The following is a 17,531-nucleotide window of genomic DNA, read 5'->3' on the forward strand; positions in this document are numbered from 1 at the left end:
GGCATAAGCAATATAAATGAACTTTTCAATCCTTTCGAGGTATAATGGCACAACCGTTTAATACAACCACCAATCTTCACAAAATAACTTTAATACTTTGTGCCAGGGCTAGCAGCATTTTTGCACCGTGACATTCCTATACACACATTAAGCATTATATTCCAAATACAAATATTTGCTAATAGCAAATTAAGGAAATGCCTATACAAAGGTAAAGAGACACTATTGGTTTTTTTTTCTTGAATCATTTTTGCTGCATAGTAAATTGCAATTACATGTCAGTATAATGTTACTGATCTATAGAATACACTTTGAACTGTGAGGTATGACAACTCCCTATGAGAGGGAGCTAACATGTAAACCTGAATATACTGAATTTTTTTTTTCCTTTTTAGCTGCCATGGATGGTAAGACAAAAATCCAGCATTCCAAGACCCTAGAAACTTGCCGTTTCTAATAAATGAATAGAAACTTTGAATAATCCTTAGATACTTCCTATCATTTCCTTATTGGAGCACTGTTGAATATGCAAAGATAAAGTACATACTGAAATGAAACATTTGTTATGAAATTATGAATTGTTATGTTATGGGTTAAATCATTAAAAAGAAAGTCCGTCAGGTAACTGCTCATTTACTTTACATCAAGTTGAGATCCTGGTATATACATCTCAACTCTATAATTCAAGATTGCAGTTCAATATTTCTAATTCACTTGAATTACCATGGTAATAAGACAATTAGAAATCTTATAGTTTCTTAAAAAGGGCATGCTTAACATTTTCTGATTACTTCTAAACCCAGAGGTACAAACCCCCCCGCAATACTAACTAATCTGCACTAAAAGTGGTTGAGAGTTGTTTAACAAATGCTATGTCATGGTTTGTTTCCACTATTGAGCAGATATCAATAAACAAAAGTAACTGTTATCTAAAAAATTAACATGAACCAATTAACAAATTAGAATACTGCCATTAGAGTATTAATATTTAAGTTATTCATACCTTCAAAAAATAAGTTTTCCTATTTTTTGATAGTTTCACTTTAAATTTTCTCCAAATTATATACGTTATTCAAACACTACAAATAAACCATGATCAGATAAATTTATCTTAGTTAACTATCACAAAAAAAGTAGTGGAAATAAAGGAACCACAGAAATGAAACCAAATACAAGAGAGCAGTAAGAGTTACTAGAAGAACTACTTAAAACAGTAGGTGGAAGAATGGAATCAAACAAAACAAAACACCTTGCAATATTTTATATGACAAAGAATAAATCCCTATAGTAGCCACATTAAGGAGCCCTAGAAGCAAAGTCTGTCAACTGTTGGACTGCTAACCTAAAGGTCTCGTTCACATCCACCAGGTGCTCTAGGCGAGAAAGATGAGGCTGCCATAAGGATTTATTTATAGTTTCAGTTCTACTCTGTCCTATAGAGTTGCTATAATTTGGATTCAATTCAATGGCAGTGGGTTAGGCATGCCCACAATATTGTAACCAAGATAACACCAATCTCTTTTCCTACTGTTTGTGAGAAACTGGCCCTAACTTACAGTGCTGGGCAGGCACTTCAGTTACAGCATAAATATTATAGTGGGTAGAAAATGTGGAGACTTGCCAGCTAGAAATTAATATCAATAACCAAAATCTGTACTTTTGTTCAGACTACTAGAGAAGATAGATATGTGGACTTAAGAAACCTTAAAAAAACAAAAACACTACCTCATTTTCAAAACTTAAATTTACTATTATGAAATTATCTTCGGCAAAAAGTTTGTAAAATGAAATGTCAGATTCTTCGCTTGTATGACAGATCTTTGCTAACTTAGTCACAACAGTTACCTAACTAAATTCAGGACAGCGGTGTCATCTGGCACTTTACCAACTGGTATTTCTGAACACCCAATGCAAATTTTCACCCCACTAGACTACACCAAATGACTTACTACATAACAGAATACTGGACCACTATAAGATCCACACTAGGTAAGTTTAATTAACAAAGCATTTTAATTCATCTCTACTCTCCACTGGTGGATAAAAAGTTTTTGCTGTATTCTTACATCATAGGGAGGAAAGTAAAGCAAGTAACTTGGTGTTAATAGGTTACCTTGCATAGTACCTCTTGGTACCAAGAGAACGTATGGAAATCATTCCCATTAAGAAAGCACCTCAGCGAGGACCGATAAAAGATACAAAGGAGTTTTGTTTGTGCTACCTAAAGTCATAAACTACAAAAAGTTAAAAACACTCCTCTCCTCCCTCACAACATATACTTAAATAGACAAAATGTTTTTTTTCAGAACATTTATATATATATAAATAAAAACATGGAAAACAAAGGATCCGTAAAGTGACTTTGCTAATACAAATTTTGGGGGACATTTGGATTAACTTAAAGAACTGATTATAAAGGTAATTGAAGACACTTAACATCTCCCACAACTCACTCTCCCCAATAAATGCATCTTTAAGAAAAATTTGAGCAACCTCACAGAAGCATTAAAATAGCATAAAATGGAAATGATTTATATTCCAAATAATTTACTGAGGTTTTCAAGCCTCAGACTTTCAGTTTAAAATATTTTATGCTTCGAAGTAAAATCACAGAAAAACAGTAAGAATTTTTTACTATTCTACATATTAATTTGGAGGTCACAAGGGTTTATTTGTGTTTTTTTTTTTTTAATGATACAAGGCACTTTTCTGGGCTTCATTTAAGGAGGAAAAAAAACAAAAAAAGCCATAGAGCTGCACTGGTAATATTATGCTCTATTTCAGCGGTTCTCAACCTAGGGGTCGAAGGACCCTTTCACAGGGGTCACCCGATTCATAACAGCAGCAAAATGACAGTTATGAAGTAGCAACAAAAATAATTCTATGGCTGAGGGGGGTCACCACAACATGAGGAACTGTATTAAAAGGTTGTGGCATTAGGAAGGTTGAGAACCACTGTTTAGAACCATTTTGGGCAAAAGAAAAAAAACAGATTAGGTGACTGAAAAGAACAGATGAAATATTTAGCTTTTACCAAAAGAAATGCAAAATAGAAAGTCATGAAACCTAACACTATCCTTTTTTTTTTTTTGGACCATATAATACTATAGAGTAAAATAGTTTCTTTTGTTCATTAAGTTTTCTGGGTTTTGCTTTTTAAAATTCAATAAACCTATTAGGAAAAGTAATAAGAAAGCAATAATCAGACCATGTTAAAGAAACAAGGGTTAATTAATGTCATGATTGAAGACCATTAATAATGAATTCAGGAAGAAATTTTGTTTTAAATAAAAGGGAAATTAAGGTATTGAGTGATTTAAAAAAGTTAACAGATTCCTGCATTTTAATGTTTCTGTAAGAAGCTCCATCATAAAATTAAATTGAAATCAAGTTTAAAATGTAATATATAGAACATAAAATGAATTTTAGCAAGCTTTAAATTCTTTTATAAATTACCCAATTTTTATAAACAAATCCCCCTAACTTGCATTTTGTTTAAAGTAATAACTATATCATACAAATAAATTTCAAGTATGAAAAGTGCATTATTGCAATAATACCTCTTTGCAAGTCCAAAATTCTTGGTTTATAATAAAATTGTAAGGTTAACAAAACAAAGATAAAGGACTAAAACCATCAGTGCCAACTATTGCAGAAGTCCAAAATCTTCTTAAAATGTTGCCCAGCGAGTTAAAAGAGGAACATGTTTGGAAGCAACATGTAATTGAAAAGAAACTGCTTGTGTTTTTATCAATTCACATTATTATTGTCTTTAGCATTTTCTCCTCAAATAAGAAATTCCCATCCTCCGTAATGCTGCTCTCGAATCAGCCGTTCTGTGCAGTTGCCACTTGCATGTTTCCAAAGTCCTCTTCTTCTTCATGTGTCCTCTTCAAACTGCCTAAAAGTTATCACAGGGAAAAACATGAGCGCTCCATAATGCATTTGTTAGAATGCCGGAGCTGGCAAACATTTCCCCCATTAAATGTTAGTTACTATGTATACACTATGAAAGATGATAAACTCTAATAGATTCTTTCTTTATAAATTATGGTTGCTGGTAGGTACCTTGTAGTTGATTCTAACACATAGTAACCACTTGTAACAGCTGAACACTACCTACCCTATAAGAGTTTTCTAAACTGTAAATTTTGATATGGGAGCAGATTATTTTTCCTCTGGTGGAAATGCTGGGTAGGTGCCAATCCCTAATTTTTCAGTTCCTAGTTGCCTGTGTGACCTTTGTGCCTCCAGTGACCCTCAACTATAATGTATAATAAATAATTTTTTAAAGTTTGAAAACAAAAATTTTCAAAGACAGTGTTTAGTTACCAAGTTAAACTTTTTATCCTATGAACACATAAGCCACAAAATAAAATATAACCAAATAATTTTACATTTATGATCATACTTTGAGAATTACTTTTGCTTTCATAGACCTGCTAGCAAAAATAGCCAAAAATATTTTTCCACTAAAGCTATGGCTTCATTACCAACAGATTAAGGGCTGAGAGAAAAGAAAGCAAGCAGTTGATAAGAGGTTCCTTTTATCTACTCTTGAAACCAGTAGCTGTCAAAACAGAAATTTCCCACATAGAATCAAAGGAAATCTGAATCTCAATGGAGAATAAGACACTGGTAATGCGAGTGCTGCTATTGGCCTAACTATGGCAGGGCACACACTTCTGTCCTAACGGCTATGCTAAAAACAGTAACAAGGCTATTCAGACAGCAGATGCAACCATGAAACTGATGTTTCACTCTAAGATTATTTAATAAAGATAGGAAGACAGTATTAATAAATGCACTAGAATAAAATAGAAGAACATAAGCCATAAAACTAGATACAACTTCTGTAACTGAGTTTCAGATGAAGTGCTGAACTCCCCAACAGAGACAAAAAAGGAGGGGGGGAAAAAGTACGAGGCACAATGTAAAGCACAAAGTGGGGCAGTGGTTAAGCATTCATCTGCTCACCAAAGGGGAGTTTGAATCCATCAGTCATTTTGTAGGAGAAAGATGTGGCAATCTGCTTCCATAAAGATTACACCTTTGGAAACTATGCAATGGTTAGTTCTACTTTGTCTTTAGAGGCAGACTGAAGAAGTAACAGTAAGATTGTTTTGTAGGTAAACAGTAAGGAAACACAAATTACACTATGGGGGCCTGAATCACTCAGGGTTGAGGGAAAAAAGTTAGTCTTGAGAAAATGATATCTAAACTAAGTTTGTAATACTAGGGAGACTAAATGTAACGCATTCTAAGTGGAAAAAGATGACAGAGGAAACCATCAGTGTAGTTTTCTGAAGTGCACAGTTAAAAGTGAGCCACGAGAGGTAAAGATATAAATCCTACAAGGTTAGAGTAGCTAGCAGGAGGAAAAGGAAGGAAAGATTCTCTGAGAACTAGTAACGGTGCTAACTTGTTCCTCAGTAAGAAGGCACAGCAGTGCCGCTATAGGTACTGCGGTCAACTGGCACTGAATGGTCGTCCTGTGAGTTAGTTACATCACCTGCACTCACCCAGGCACCTATAACCTGCTCTCCTTACCTTATTAGGCTATTGATCAACTGACTGTGAGAAACTCTAAACAACTGCCATAGGGCTCTAGTAGTTTAAAAGGGGGTGAGGGAGAATAAATTTGGAAATAGATAATGGTGATTGCTTTAAACATGAATGCAATGAATATCACTGAACAGTACAGTTGAAAAGACAAATGTTTTATAAGGAAGATGAAGTTAAAAGGTATTTTGACAGCAAACTTGTATGGCCAATTTATTAAGTAGAGAGGGAGCTTCCTTCTGAAATGAGGATGGAAGGAAGACTCATGGCTAGAGAAAGGAAGCTGTAGTTTACATCGGTTACCCTACTTAACTTGAAGCATGTTTTCTTTTATTAACCACCCTTTATTTTTAATAAAACCACATAAGTGTTGGGACTTCTTCTCTAGAACCCTCTTAACTAATGTTTGCAAGAGCTGTGCTGGATAACTTAGATTGAACCAAGTAGAAAACTGGCATTCAATCATATTCTAATGGACTTAGCACAATAATTTATGAGGGGGTTAAGTAAAATGGCATTACAGAAAATCACAGAAACTTCTATTAAACAAAAGTATTAAACTATGAAGCTATATCTATACACCTTTCTGAAGTTGTTTCTCTCTAACTTTTCTCCCCCAAATTCTGCACTCTACCATTGACACCACATCAAATGGCACTTCTGCACCCCCGAGAGATCCGTATCATGCTTCTTTTAAATGTTCTTTGAGTTTGGGAACCAAAAGAAATTTGCAGGAGCAAAAGCAGGGCTGTAGGGTGGATGGGGTAAAATTTCATAAGGAAATCCTCCTAGGCCAGCCCTTGCTATTCTCAAAGAGCAGGGGCATTGTTGTAACAGGGAAAAACAAACCTCCCCAGACTAACTTTCCTGGCCTCTTTCTCACCAATGCAGTTTTCAATTGTCTTCAAACTTCTTCCTAATTAACTCCTGTCTCTTTTGAGAAAATCTATTAATATGACTCCTTTGGTATCTTCCCAAAGAGTCATCAAACCCCATGAGTTAACTTATTTAACGGATCCATCAGCGCATCTCCTTGAAACTACTGTTTGGATTGACCTGCAGTTTTTGTGAAGGGCACCTAAAATAGACTAAGGTATGTATTACTGAGAGCACTTGTTTGCAGTCACCCACAGATGAGAGACATCTTTAAACCCATTATGCTGGTAATAAACTCATGCATGCATCAAATGGAACACCCCAGTAACAAGATTTTGGGTTTAGCCTCCGTATATAGAAGCTCAAGATAATGTATGTGTTATAAAAACCAGTCCTTTAGAAAATTGATGCTTTATTAGTCTACTCAACATTTTCGAAACGACTACTTTGCAATTTTTGAGATAAGCAAAAGAAGTATAACTCTGATCATAACACATCTTTCTCACCCAACTTCTCCAAAGGAAAAAATCCTTACCTGTGGCACCAGAATGAACAGATAATGATCTTTCTATCTGCAGTGGTGACATCATCTGTATTGTTAATTTTGCTAAGTAGATGGCTTCATATTCCTGAAAAATATTTTCATTAACCTAAATGCACAATTACATTTGCGGATACTCAAAAACAGTGATAAGTGTGGGCATTAATAGCATTCATAGCTTACAATGAAACAATCTCTCGCCAAATTACAGGCTTAAAAGTCCTCTTTCAAGTGGAGAGCAAATGTTTTGAGAATGATGAGGGTAACGAATGTGCAAATGTGCTTTACAATTTGATGTGTTATGGATTGTGATAAGAGTTGTATGAGCCCCCAGTAAAATGATTTTTTTAACTTCTATTTCACATAATTTCACAACTACTGGTGACTATAAACCAAAACAGGACAACAGCTTGCACTAGGGTATTGAACAAAGAATTGCCAATCAGTATTATTCTCTGCCACTGAGTAGTTCATTGTATGACCTCTAACTTGGTCTGTTACAACAAAGAGAAAAAATATTCTGACTGTCATTCGGATGAAATGGTTTTAAGAATAAAATGTTGTTTAAAAAAAAACAATCTTCTTAACGGTATTTTAAATTCCATTATCATTGGAAAAATGACATCAACAGAATTACCATGTCTCGGGATAATTTATAAGGCTCTCTATCATATTATATATAGTATCTCTAAAGTGAACCTGAGACATATATAAACCATAGACATATGAATGGATTTGAGCTTCCACTTAATTTGGAGCTAGATTGGGGTGAGCCTCAATCTGAGAACCATTTGTTCCTACACAATGTTCACTCTCATAAAGAAATCAAGGAAGAGACAGTGCTAGAGCAAAGTGTGAACAAACTAGATGGTGGTGTCCAGCTTTCAGAAAGAATAGGGTCTATGGTCTTAAAGGTTTGTCTTAAAACAGGCAGCCATCTAAGGCTCAACTACGACCACATGAACACACTAGCCTGTGTGTTCCAAGGATTTTAAATAATACAATCCAATTCAAAGGAGGTATCAGATGTGAAACTGTGAGCATCTGGCGTGCAGGAGGCTATGGATGACAATGGAAACCCAAAATCCATTTGCCAGTGGAGGGATGTTAATAGGCTCGCTATCAGAAAGAGGTGACAGAATTTGATCTTTTAAAGTTGTTTCCGAAAAAAAAAAAAATAAATAAAAAATAAAGTTGTTTCCGTTTTTAATATTGCCTTTTATTTTTATCATTGAAGTTTCCTGTGTGTTGTCTATTTGTTGTTTAGGGGGTTTTATTTGCTTCCTGGTTGTGTTTTGTAAGATGTTCTATAATGAAACCCAAGATAGTTAGAGCTATAAAGAAAATAACTGGACTGATAACTGCCTAGGGGCATGGCATAAGAAGATGATGGGAAACGGGAGGTAACAAGTACAAGAAGAAAACGTTCTGAAAGAGTGTTGATGACTGCACAAATCCTAACATTTGAACAACTGATTGTAAAATATCTAAGATAATAAAGTATATGCCAATAAAACTTTAAAAACAACCTATTGCCATATGTCAATTCTGACTCAGTTACAAATATTTTTAAATTACTTTAATGAATTCATTTCTTTATTTCTTAAAATAGCCTCATACTTTGTTACAAGAAAAAGACATTCTTGTCCTTTCCTTTCTGAAAAAACAAGAAATAGAAAATGCCTTATTTGATGAAATTAGGAAACATTCATATAACTCAAATATGACAAAGGGCCCTTGATAGTGTGGCCATAAGCACAACTCACCAGTTTCTCTGTGGGAGAAAGGCGAGGCTGTTTGCTGTAAAGAAAGGCTTACAATCTTGGAAATCCTAAGGGCGCGTCTAATCTGCCCTTTCTGCTCACTCACTGAGTTGGAACCAAGTCAATGGCAGTGGGTAAAACTGACAATGAACGGGGGGAAATGACATGATTCCCAATTGGTGAAGGAAGTGGTAACAGTTAGGAAAGAAAGAATTATGATTGGAGCATTCATCCTTCTTGAGGAAGAATCATGACGTTTTTATGTCCTGACAACTATTAATTTCTTGACCTTATTGATGATTATATTATTTTACATATTTCCATTTATGTTTCACAATAAAATGATTCGTGTGTCTTAAGTAGAATCAAATTAAGGTCTCATCTCTCAATCATACTACCAAATAATCCAAATTAATATTCTCTCTGGATTAGATAAAGAAGTTCTATGGCATACTAAGAACTCTGGCAGCATGATGGGTTCTAGGTTACATGTTTGGCTGCTAACCATCTAATCATCTGCCACTCATGTAACCCGTAGGGGCAGTTTTACTATATGCTATAGATTCACTATATGTCAGAATCAACTGCATGGTCATTATGTGGCATAGTGAGTTATGCAACTTGGTCTCCTAATCACCAGGTCAGCAGTTCAAGCAGCACTAGGAGAGAAAGATGAAGCCATCTTCTCCCACAAGATTGAGAGTCTTGTGAACCCTAGGGAGCAGTTCTACACTGTCCTATATGGTCGCTGTGAATCAGAATTAATTCAATGACAGTGGTTAAGGATTTATACGTAATGATAGTGTGTCTTTGTTATTTATAATGGGCTCCTGGATATTTTATGTTAGAGAGACCAGACTAGGATCTAGCTGGCTACCAGATAGACGAGCTGTATGCTAAGAGAGGGAGAGAAGCTGGATTACTGAGTTAAATTACATGGCTAACGATTCAATTACTCATGCCTACCCAATGAAGTCTATCAATAAAAACTTTAACTGACAGCATTCTGAACTGCCACATGTTAACGGGCTACTACAAAAACAAGTTCTGACTCCATGAGCGGAGGAGAATGAAAGCCTCCTAGATTTTGCCTTCTCCAGCTCTCCCTTTGGCTGGTTCTAACAGAACTTTTTGCTAAAATTAACCTGTAATCAATCATAAGTTCAGTGCTTTCACTGAATTTTATCAGTCATTTTGATTATCAAACTTAGATTATCTGATTATCAAATTCAGATTATGAAGTCTGAGGGGATATTAAAAAACTCAAAACTCACTGCCGATGAGTCCATTTCGACTCATAGTAACCCTAATAGGGCAGAGTAGAATTGTCCCTGTGAGTTTCTGAGACTGTAAATCTTTATGTGAATAAAAAGCTTCATCTTTTGCCCACAAAAAGCCTAGTGGTTTTGAACTGCTGGCCCTGCAGTTCCTAAGGGAGTAGTGGGAGCCCCTAAATTTGTAGCCAGAGGTGAGTGGCCTAGGGACCATGAGCTTATCACTGGCACCTGAAATTTAAGGCACACACGGTATTCTGAAGACTGTGCCCTTAATCTGTGAAGGTCAGCCTAACTCTGGAGAGTTGGTGCCAGGTGTACACATGCACACAAGTCCAATTCTATTTGACTGACATTAAGAAAATAATATAATAAAATTAAAAAGACAAGTAGGATCACTGCCGCCATTATTAACTATTGGTCTGATCCAAAGAACATCCAATGAGAAAAGAAGAAAATTAGACAGATGGTAAAATTATGATTTGAAGATAAAAATCTAAACTCAACTGAAAATTTTATTAGGCTAAGTATTTAGGAAGCTTGCCAAAAGCAAAATCAATGAAAAAAACCCCATTATTTTCATATCTACGTATTAGAAAACACATGGGAAGGAAGGAAAATCTCATTTATAATAGAAAAATACCTAGAAATAAATTTAATGAGAAATGCACAGATTCCCTACAGAGAAAACTTTGTAACTCTAAGATGTAAAAGATGATATGAATAAATGGAACACAGAAAGGAAGACTCAAAAAGATGTCACACTTCCTGGATTGTGAATATAAAAAAATCTATGATTAAAAATGATGATGACAGTGTTTGCATCAAAAAATAAATATAATTACTTGATAGGAAAATTCTTGAAAAGAGCATTAATGGGGGGGAGGCAATCCTGAGTCATAATAAAAATTATTTATTTAAAATGTAAGTAATCAAAATTATAGATCATAGGTGAGAGAATAAAGTGATAAAACAGACCAAAATATAACATCCAGAAATAGGCCCAAGTCCAGATAAAAATGTGGTGCATCCCATATATACTAGTGTATAATCTGAGTTTTTCAGCACATTTTTAATGCAGTTTTTGTGGTAAAACTAGGTGCCTCAGCTGATATTCGGGTCAGCTTATACTCGAATATATACGGTAATAAAAATGGCACTTGACCTCAGTGGGGTAACGACAGATTTCTTTTTATTTTCTTACGACAGATTTCTTATATGCAAAATGCCCACACAAACTGGTGAGAAAAAGACTTCCTGGTTAAAAAATGAGCAAAAATCACCAACAATCAGTTCATAGAAAAATATGAATAAAAAGAAAAATATAAATGACCTAAACATGATTGAAAAAAGGCTCCAGCTTTACTCAACTAAAAGGAAGAGAATTAAAACTAACAAGTTTAACCAGCATAAACCAAGTTTACTCTCTATGTATCAGTGATTAAAATAGAGAAAATAAAATGTACAACTATTTTTGCCTTAGTTTAAAAAAAAAATGTTACACCTCCCTTTTCCCTTGGTAATAGCAGTTAAAAATACAAGTAGATTTAAGCTTCAATAGAGGGTCAAAGTAGTTAGGCTATGGCCCTTTTAGGTATTTCAAAGTAAATTCTATACTTTCATTACATGGAAACATAATCTTAACTCTCCTACTTTTTGACTGCATCTTAAAATTCGGTTTGCAGACATTTCATACATACTTACCTGTACAGCCATGCATCAAATTGATATGTGAAAGGATTAAAAACCGTTTATATTTTTTAAAAAACAACACATTGTACACTATTAAAGATGAAAATATGTAACACTATATATATAAAATTTAATATTGGCTTAGGTGTGTCGTAAGGGTCACTTGGGTCAGTCAGTATGACAATATCCACTGCACTATTTGTTTACATTTAATATTTATTTTCTAAGAACTTTTTAAATATATTTATTATAATTACTGGAATAATGCTTTCATGAATGAAACTGACTTCCTGGATTTAATACTCAATTTACATTGATGTCAAATTGACGAGTAGCTGTGGAGACAGGTATACCACACAAACAATTCTGAGATTAGAAGGCTTAGAAGAAAATGAATTTGGATATATATGTCCTGTTAAATGGATCAAGGCCAGTATAAATGGAGGAAGATAAATGTAAAGAGTTTATGTAATTTTCGCGGAGGAAATCGAAATGTGTCCCATATACCTAGTGGTAATGAGGAGCAGGAGAATTTACCTGAAGTTGATGAACAAATCCAGCATTAGGGTTAATACAAAATCTCCTTTCTTGAACGTAAGCGAACGCGTCTCTGAAAAGGAGCAGAGTGAAAGTGGCGAGATGGCGTCATACTTTTATGAATCCCTTTGAATTCTAGACATTACCTACAAGTCGCTTACATAAAAATTGGGCTTCAATAGAAAATCCTATACCAACAAACTTTCAATACATAAGGGTAATGAGCTAGAGTGGAAACAATCAATATCTGGTCAGGCTGCATATCAGCATACTTTTCTTTACCAGGAAAAATATCAACCACTTTGTGATGCTCTGAGGTGTATAGATAAAAGTACCCATAACCATCTCTCACACAATAAGTGAAAGATACTTTCATTGTTAATATTATTATGGATCAAATACCAAATGTGATAGTTATGTTTTATGTCACCTGGGCTGGTCTAACATTCTCAATGGTTTGGGAGTTAAGGCCTAGTAACATCCTATGATTGGACTAACACAGTGTCATCACTTTCAGAATGGGATCGTCTACAAAAAGCCAGTCAGATCTGAGAACATCTAGGGTAAACCCCCCAATCATGTCTCAGTGCTGGCACAATTGTAAGGAAATTTCCTTGGGGTGTGGCCTATTTCCTATATAAGTGTACACTGAAAAGGCCCACTTACTTTTTGCTAGGTCTAGAACCTGCATCTCACTTTGAGTGGAGGTCATTCCGTGGACTTGAGCAAATAGCGAGCCATATTGCCTGCTGAAGCAAGGAAACATCAGTTTCCTGCCACCTGACCTACCCATCTGACTTGCTGACTTTGGAATGACCTGTCTTTGTACTTACTATCAACCTATAGTGTTACTGTTGATCTTGGATTCATCATCTCCGGAGATACAAGAATATACTTTCAGATTAACATCTGACGATAGAACTTGGTGGAGTGACATGCTTGCTTCCACAACTGTGTGAACTAAGCCCAAACACTAAATAAAGAGCATATATAAAATGTGAAGTCATAAGGTAGCAGATGGACATTGGGCCTCCACTCCAGTACTCCCTCAATGCAAGAACACTTTGTTCTATTAAACTGTCATTCCATGATTCTCACCTTCCCAACCCGATAGCCGACGACAAAGCAGGTGCATAAGCAAATGTGGTGACGAAAGTTGATGCTACCCAGCTAGCAAAAGAGATAGCGTCTGGGGTCTTAAAGCCTTGAACGTAAACAAGCACCCATACAGCTCAGAAGCAACAAAGCCCACATGGAAGAAGCACACCAGCCTGTATGCACACGAGATGCCAAAGGGATGAGTTATCAGGCATCAAAGAACAAAAATTCATGTAATTGTGTGCTCACCTCCCTAATATGATCACTGAAGACAAATGGGTGCATAAGTAAATGTGGCGAAGAAAGTTGATGGTACCCGGCTAGCAAAAGATACAGCGTCTGGGGTCTTAAAGGCTTGATGGTAAACTAGATCAGAAGCAACAAAGCTCACATGGAAGAAGCACACCAGCCTGTACGATCACGAGGTGTCGAAGGGATAAGGTATCGGGCATCATCGGGATTAGAATAGTGACAGATATAAAGAGAGATGTAAAATGTATTTAGGAGATAAAATAAGACAGGACTTGGTAATGGGTGAGTTTGGAAGATTATGGAGTGAGATAGATAGTAGTGTCCATTATTATTATTGTTATATTTCTAACTTGTAAAGTAAGAAGCACTGTATGTAGTGAGTTTTTGTTTTGGAGAGCACATTAGTCTGTCTCCTTTTAGATTGATGTGACATGCTTAGAAAAGATGATTTTGTCTAAGAAAGTATATAATGAGAAGCTACAGACAAACCCTAGATATTTTGCATTCAAATAGGATCACAGGAAAACAATTTGTGAATAAATATTATAAACAATGAAAGCTACTAACAGCAACTGTGGTCCAAAAATTTTCAGTAGTATTCTATCAGTATTACTCTAGTTGCTAAAAACAAAAATAATACTAGCCCCATAAAACCACAAAAATATTAGCTTAAACAGGTATAAATAAAGAAAGCTGAGGGTGGGGTGCAAAGGGAGAACCACATATAGGAATCTACAGATAACGTCCAACTTGGGGGCTGGACAACAGAAACGTGGGTAAAGAGAAACATCATACAATGTACGATATGACAAAATAATAATTTATAAATTATCAAGGATTCATGAGAAGGGAGAGCAGGGTGGTAGGGGGGAAAATGAGGAGCTGAAGCCAAAGGCTTAAGTGGAGAGCAAATGTTTTGAGAATGAGAGCAACGAATGTACAATGTGCTTTACACAATTGATGCATGTATGGATTGTGATAAATGTTGTATGAGCCCCCAGTAAAATGATTTTTAAAATAAATCATTTTATTGGGGCTCATTCAACTCTTATCACAATCCATACATACATCAATTGAGTAAAGCACATTTGTACATTCATTGTCCTCATCATTCTCAAAATTTGCCTTCCACTTGGGTTCCTAGAATGAGCTCATTTTCCTTTTTCCCCCTCCCCCTCCCCCATGAACCCTTAATAGTTTATAAATTATTATTTTATCTTACACTGCCTGGCTTCTGCCCTCATCCATCTTCCTGTTGCCCATCCCCCAGAGAGGAGGTTACATGTAGATCCCCAAGATCAGTTCTCCCTTTCTACACCCCCTTCCCTCCCAGTGTCGCCACTCTCACCCCTGGTCCTGAGGGGTTCATCCTTCCTAGATTCCCTGTTTCCAGATCCCTACTGCACCGCTGTACATCCTCTGGTCTAACCAGGTCCGTAAGGTAGAATTGGGATCATGATAATTGGGTGGGAGGAAGTGTTCAAGAACTAGAGGAAGGTAGTGAACGAAGGGGGGTTGCAGAGTGGAGACCCAAAGCCCATTTGTTGGCCACTGCAGATCCCCTCACAGAGGAATCTAGAGGAGGAGATGAGTAAGTCAGGGTGCGACATAGCACCAATGAAGAATACAGCTTTCCTCCAGTTCCTAAATGCTTCCTCCCCACCCACCCCCCTCCACTACCATGATCCGAATTCTACCTTGCAAGTCTGGATAGAGCAGAGGTTGTACACTGGTGCAGTAGGAGCTGGAGGCACAGGGAATCCAGGGTGGATGATACCTTCAGGACCAGCGGTGTGAGGGGCGATACTGGGAAAGTAGAGGGTGAGTGGGTTGGAAGGGGGAACTGATTACAAGGATCTAGATGTGACCTCCTCCCTAGGGGATGGACAACAGAAAAGGGGGTGAAGGGAGACACCAGATAGGGCAAGATATGACAAAATAACAATTTATAAATTATCAAGGGCTCATGAGGAAGGGGGGAGAGAAGAGGGGGGGGGGGAAGAGGACCTGATGCAAAGGGCTTAAGTGGAGAGCAAATGCTTTGAAAATGATGAGGGCAAAGAATATACGGATGTGCTTTATACAATTGTTGTATGTATGGATTGTGATAAAAGTTGTATGAGTCCCTAATAAAATGTTAAAAAAAAAAAGAACTAGAGGAAGGTTTGAGTTTCATTGTTGCTACACTGAACCCTGAGTGACTCATCCTCCTCCCCACTACCCCTCTGCAAGGGATGTTCAGCTGTCTACAGATGGGCATTGGGTCCCCATCACGCACTCCCCTCATTTAAAATGATTTTTAAATAAAGGCAAGCTACAACAACCTACCTAGTCAAACATGACTAAATTAAACAATGAAAAACAATATATCTTCAAACTTCCAGTTCATTTCTGCTAAGCTTTGCTTTAATGAGAATTTACATGGCTAGGTTTCAGATTACTTTCTTACCTGTACTTCATTCCAAATGTTTCCATAATATAGGCAATAACAAACGCAGCACTGAAGAAGAGGGAAAAAAATTCAGAAAAAATAAACATAACATGAATTAGAGGAAAAAATTAAAATCCCTAACTACCTACCTCCTGGAGATCCCCGCATTTCCATGGACAAGAACTTTTCCTGGGAGAGGGGAGTAGCGGGGAGCAGAGAGTAAAGTTATTGATAGAAAAACACCTGATTTAACGACTAAAATATACTGAAAATATATTACAGCATAGTAAAAATGAATATTGTCTTAAATATTTGACATAAATATAACTGTAACAATATTTCCTGAAAGTAAACATCAGGTAATTAAAGGAAATATCATTTACCTCCACTTTGTAAGCTTCCATCAATAAATTCTTTAGTCTGAGGGCCAAAAGACAATGTGTTATAATAAAACATAGATCAACATGTGCCATAAAACACAAAGAGTAGCTCCACTATGAAACAGGACATCCCTCACTGACCCATAGTCTACATGGGACAACACTGGAGAAACAGTATGTGACCCCCACCACACAGAGGCAAAACACTAAGGGGGTGCAACAGAACAGCAAGGGGAGCAGAGCAAGGAAGTCCTGAGGGAGTGTCAAAAATAGACTGTGGGGCCAGGGTGTGCCACCCTATCAAACTCTACTGGAAAACACTCCTAAAGGTCAACAACAGACCTTGAACTATTTACTGGTTTTTCTTTGTTGTCATTGTTTTCTTTTGCCCTGTCTTATTTTTGTACATATTATTATCTCTGCAGGTCTATCTAGATAAGATAGGCTAGATAAATAATCTGGAGGCGAAAACAAGGAACCTATGGTTCCCAGGGGGATAAGGAAGAGGAGAAGGTGCGGGAAAGGAAGTTATGTTAAAACATCCAGGGACAAGGGAACAACAAGTGATCCAAAATCAGTATAAGAGGCCTGGTAGGGCTTGTTCAAGGAAAATGTAACCAAGAGGAATTACTTAAACCCAAATGAAGGCCAAACATGATAGTGGGATAAGAGGAAAGTAAAAGGAAATAGAGGAATGAGCTAGGAAGCAAAGGACATTTATAGAGGTCTAAATACAGGCATGTACATGTGTAAATATATTTATATATTATGATGGGGAAATAGATCTATGTGCATATATTTATAGGTTTAGTATTAAGGTAGCAGATAGACATTGGGCCTCTACTCAAGTACTCCCTCAATGCAAGAACACTTTGTTCTATTTAACTGGCATTTCATGATGTTCACCTTCCAGACATGATAGCTGAAGACAAAGAGGGTGAATAAGTAAATGTGGTTGAAAAAAGCTGATGGTACCGGCTATCAAAAGAGATAGTGTCTGGGGTCTTAAAGACTTGAAAGTAAACAAGCGGCCAGCTAGCTGTGAAGCAACAAAGCCCACATGGAAGAAGCACACCAGCCTGTGTAATCAAGAGGTGTCGATGGGATTAAGCATCAAAGAACAAA

The 17,531-nt window shown here is 36.4% G+C and overlaps 1 protein-coding gene across 1 annotated transcript in view; it reads right to left on the reverse strand.

The window, feature by feature from the left end:
• Positions 1 to 73: 73 nt before the first annotated feature.
• Positions 74 to 17,531, reverse strand: part of STYX (serine/threonine/tyrosine interacting protein) — a 39,426-nt gene continuing 21,968 nt past the window's right edge. The window contains exons 6-11 of the mRNA XM_075531937.1: positions 16,410 to 16,446; positions 16,176 to 16,215; positions 16,045 to 16,095; positions 12,246 to 12,318; positions 6,974 to 7,067; positions 74 to 3,901 (exon numbers count right to left, since the gene is read on the reverse strand). Coding sequence (XP_075388052.1) covers positions 3,828 to 3,901; positions 6,974 to 7,067; positions 12,246 to 12,318; positions 16,045 to 16,095; positions 16,176 to 16,215; positions 16,410 to 16,446 — 369 coding nt within the window. The 3' untranslated portion in view covers positions 74 to 3,827. The remainder of the gene's footprint in view (positions 3,902 to 6,973; positions 7,068 to 12,245; positions 12,319 to 16,044; positions 16,096 to 16,175; positions 16,216 to 16,409; positions 16,447 to 17,531) is intronic.

The sequence above is a fragment of the Tenrec ecaudatus genome, chromosome 14, assembly GCF_050624435.1.
Source record: "Tenrec ecaudatus isolate mTenEca1 chromosome 14, mTenEca1.hap1, whole genome shotgun sequence".
Taxonomy (NCBI): domain Eukaryota; kingdom Metazoa; phylum Chordata; class Mammalia; order Afrosoricida; family Tenrecidae; genus Tenrec; species Tenrec ecaudatus.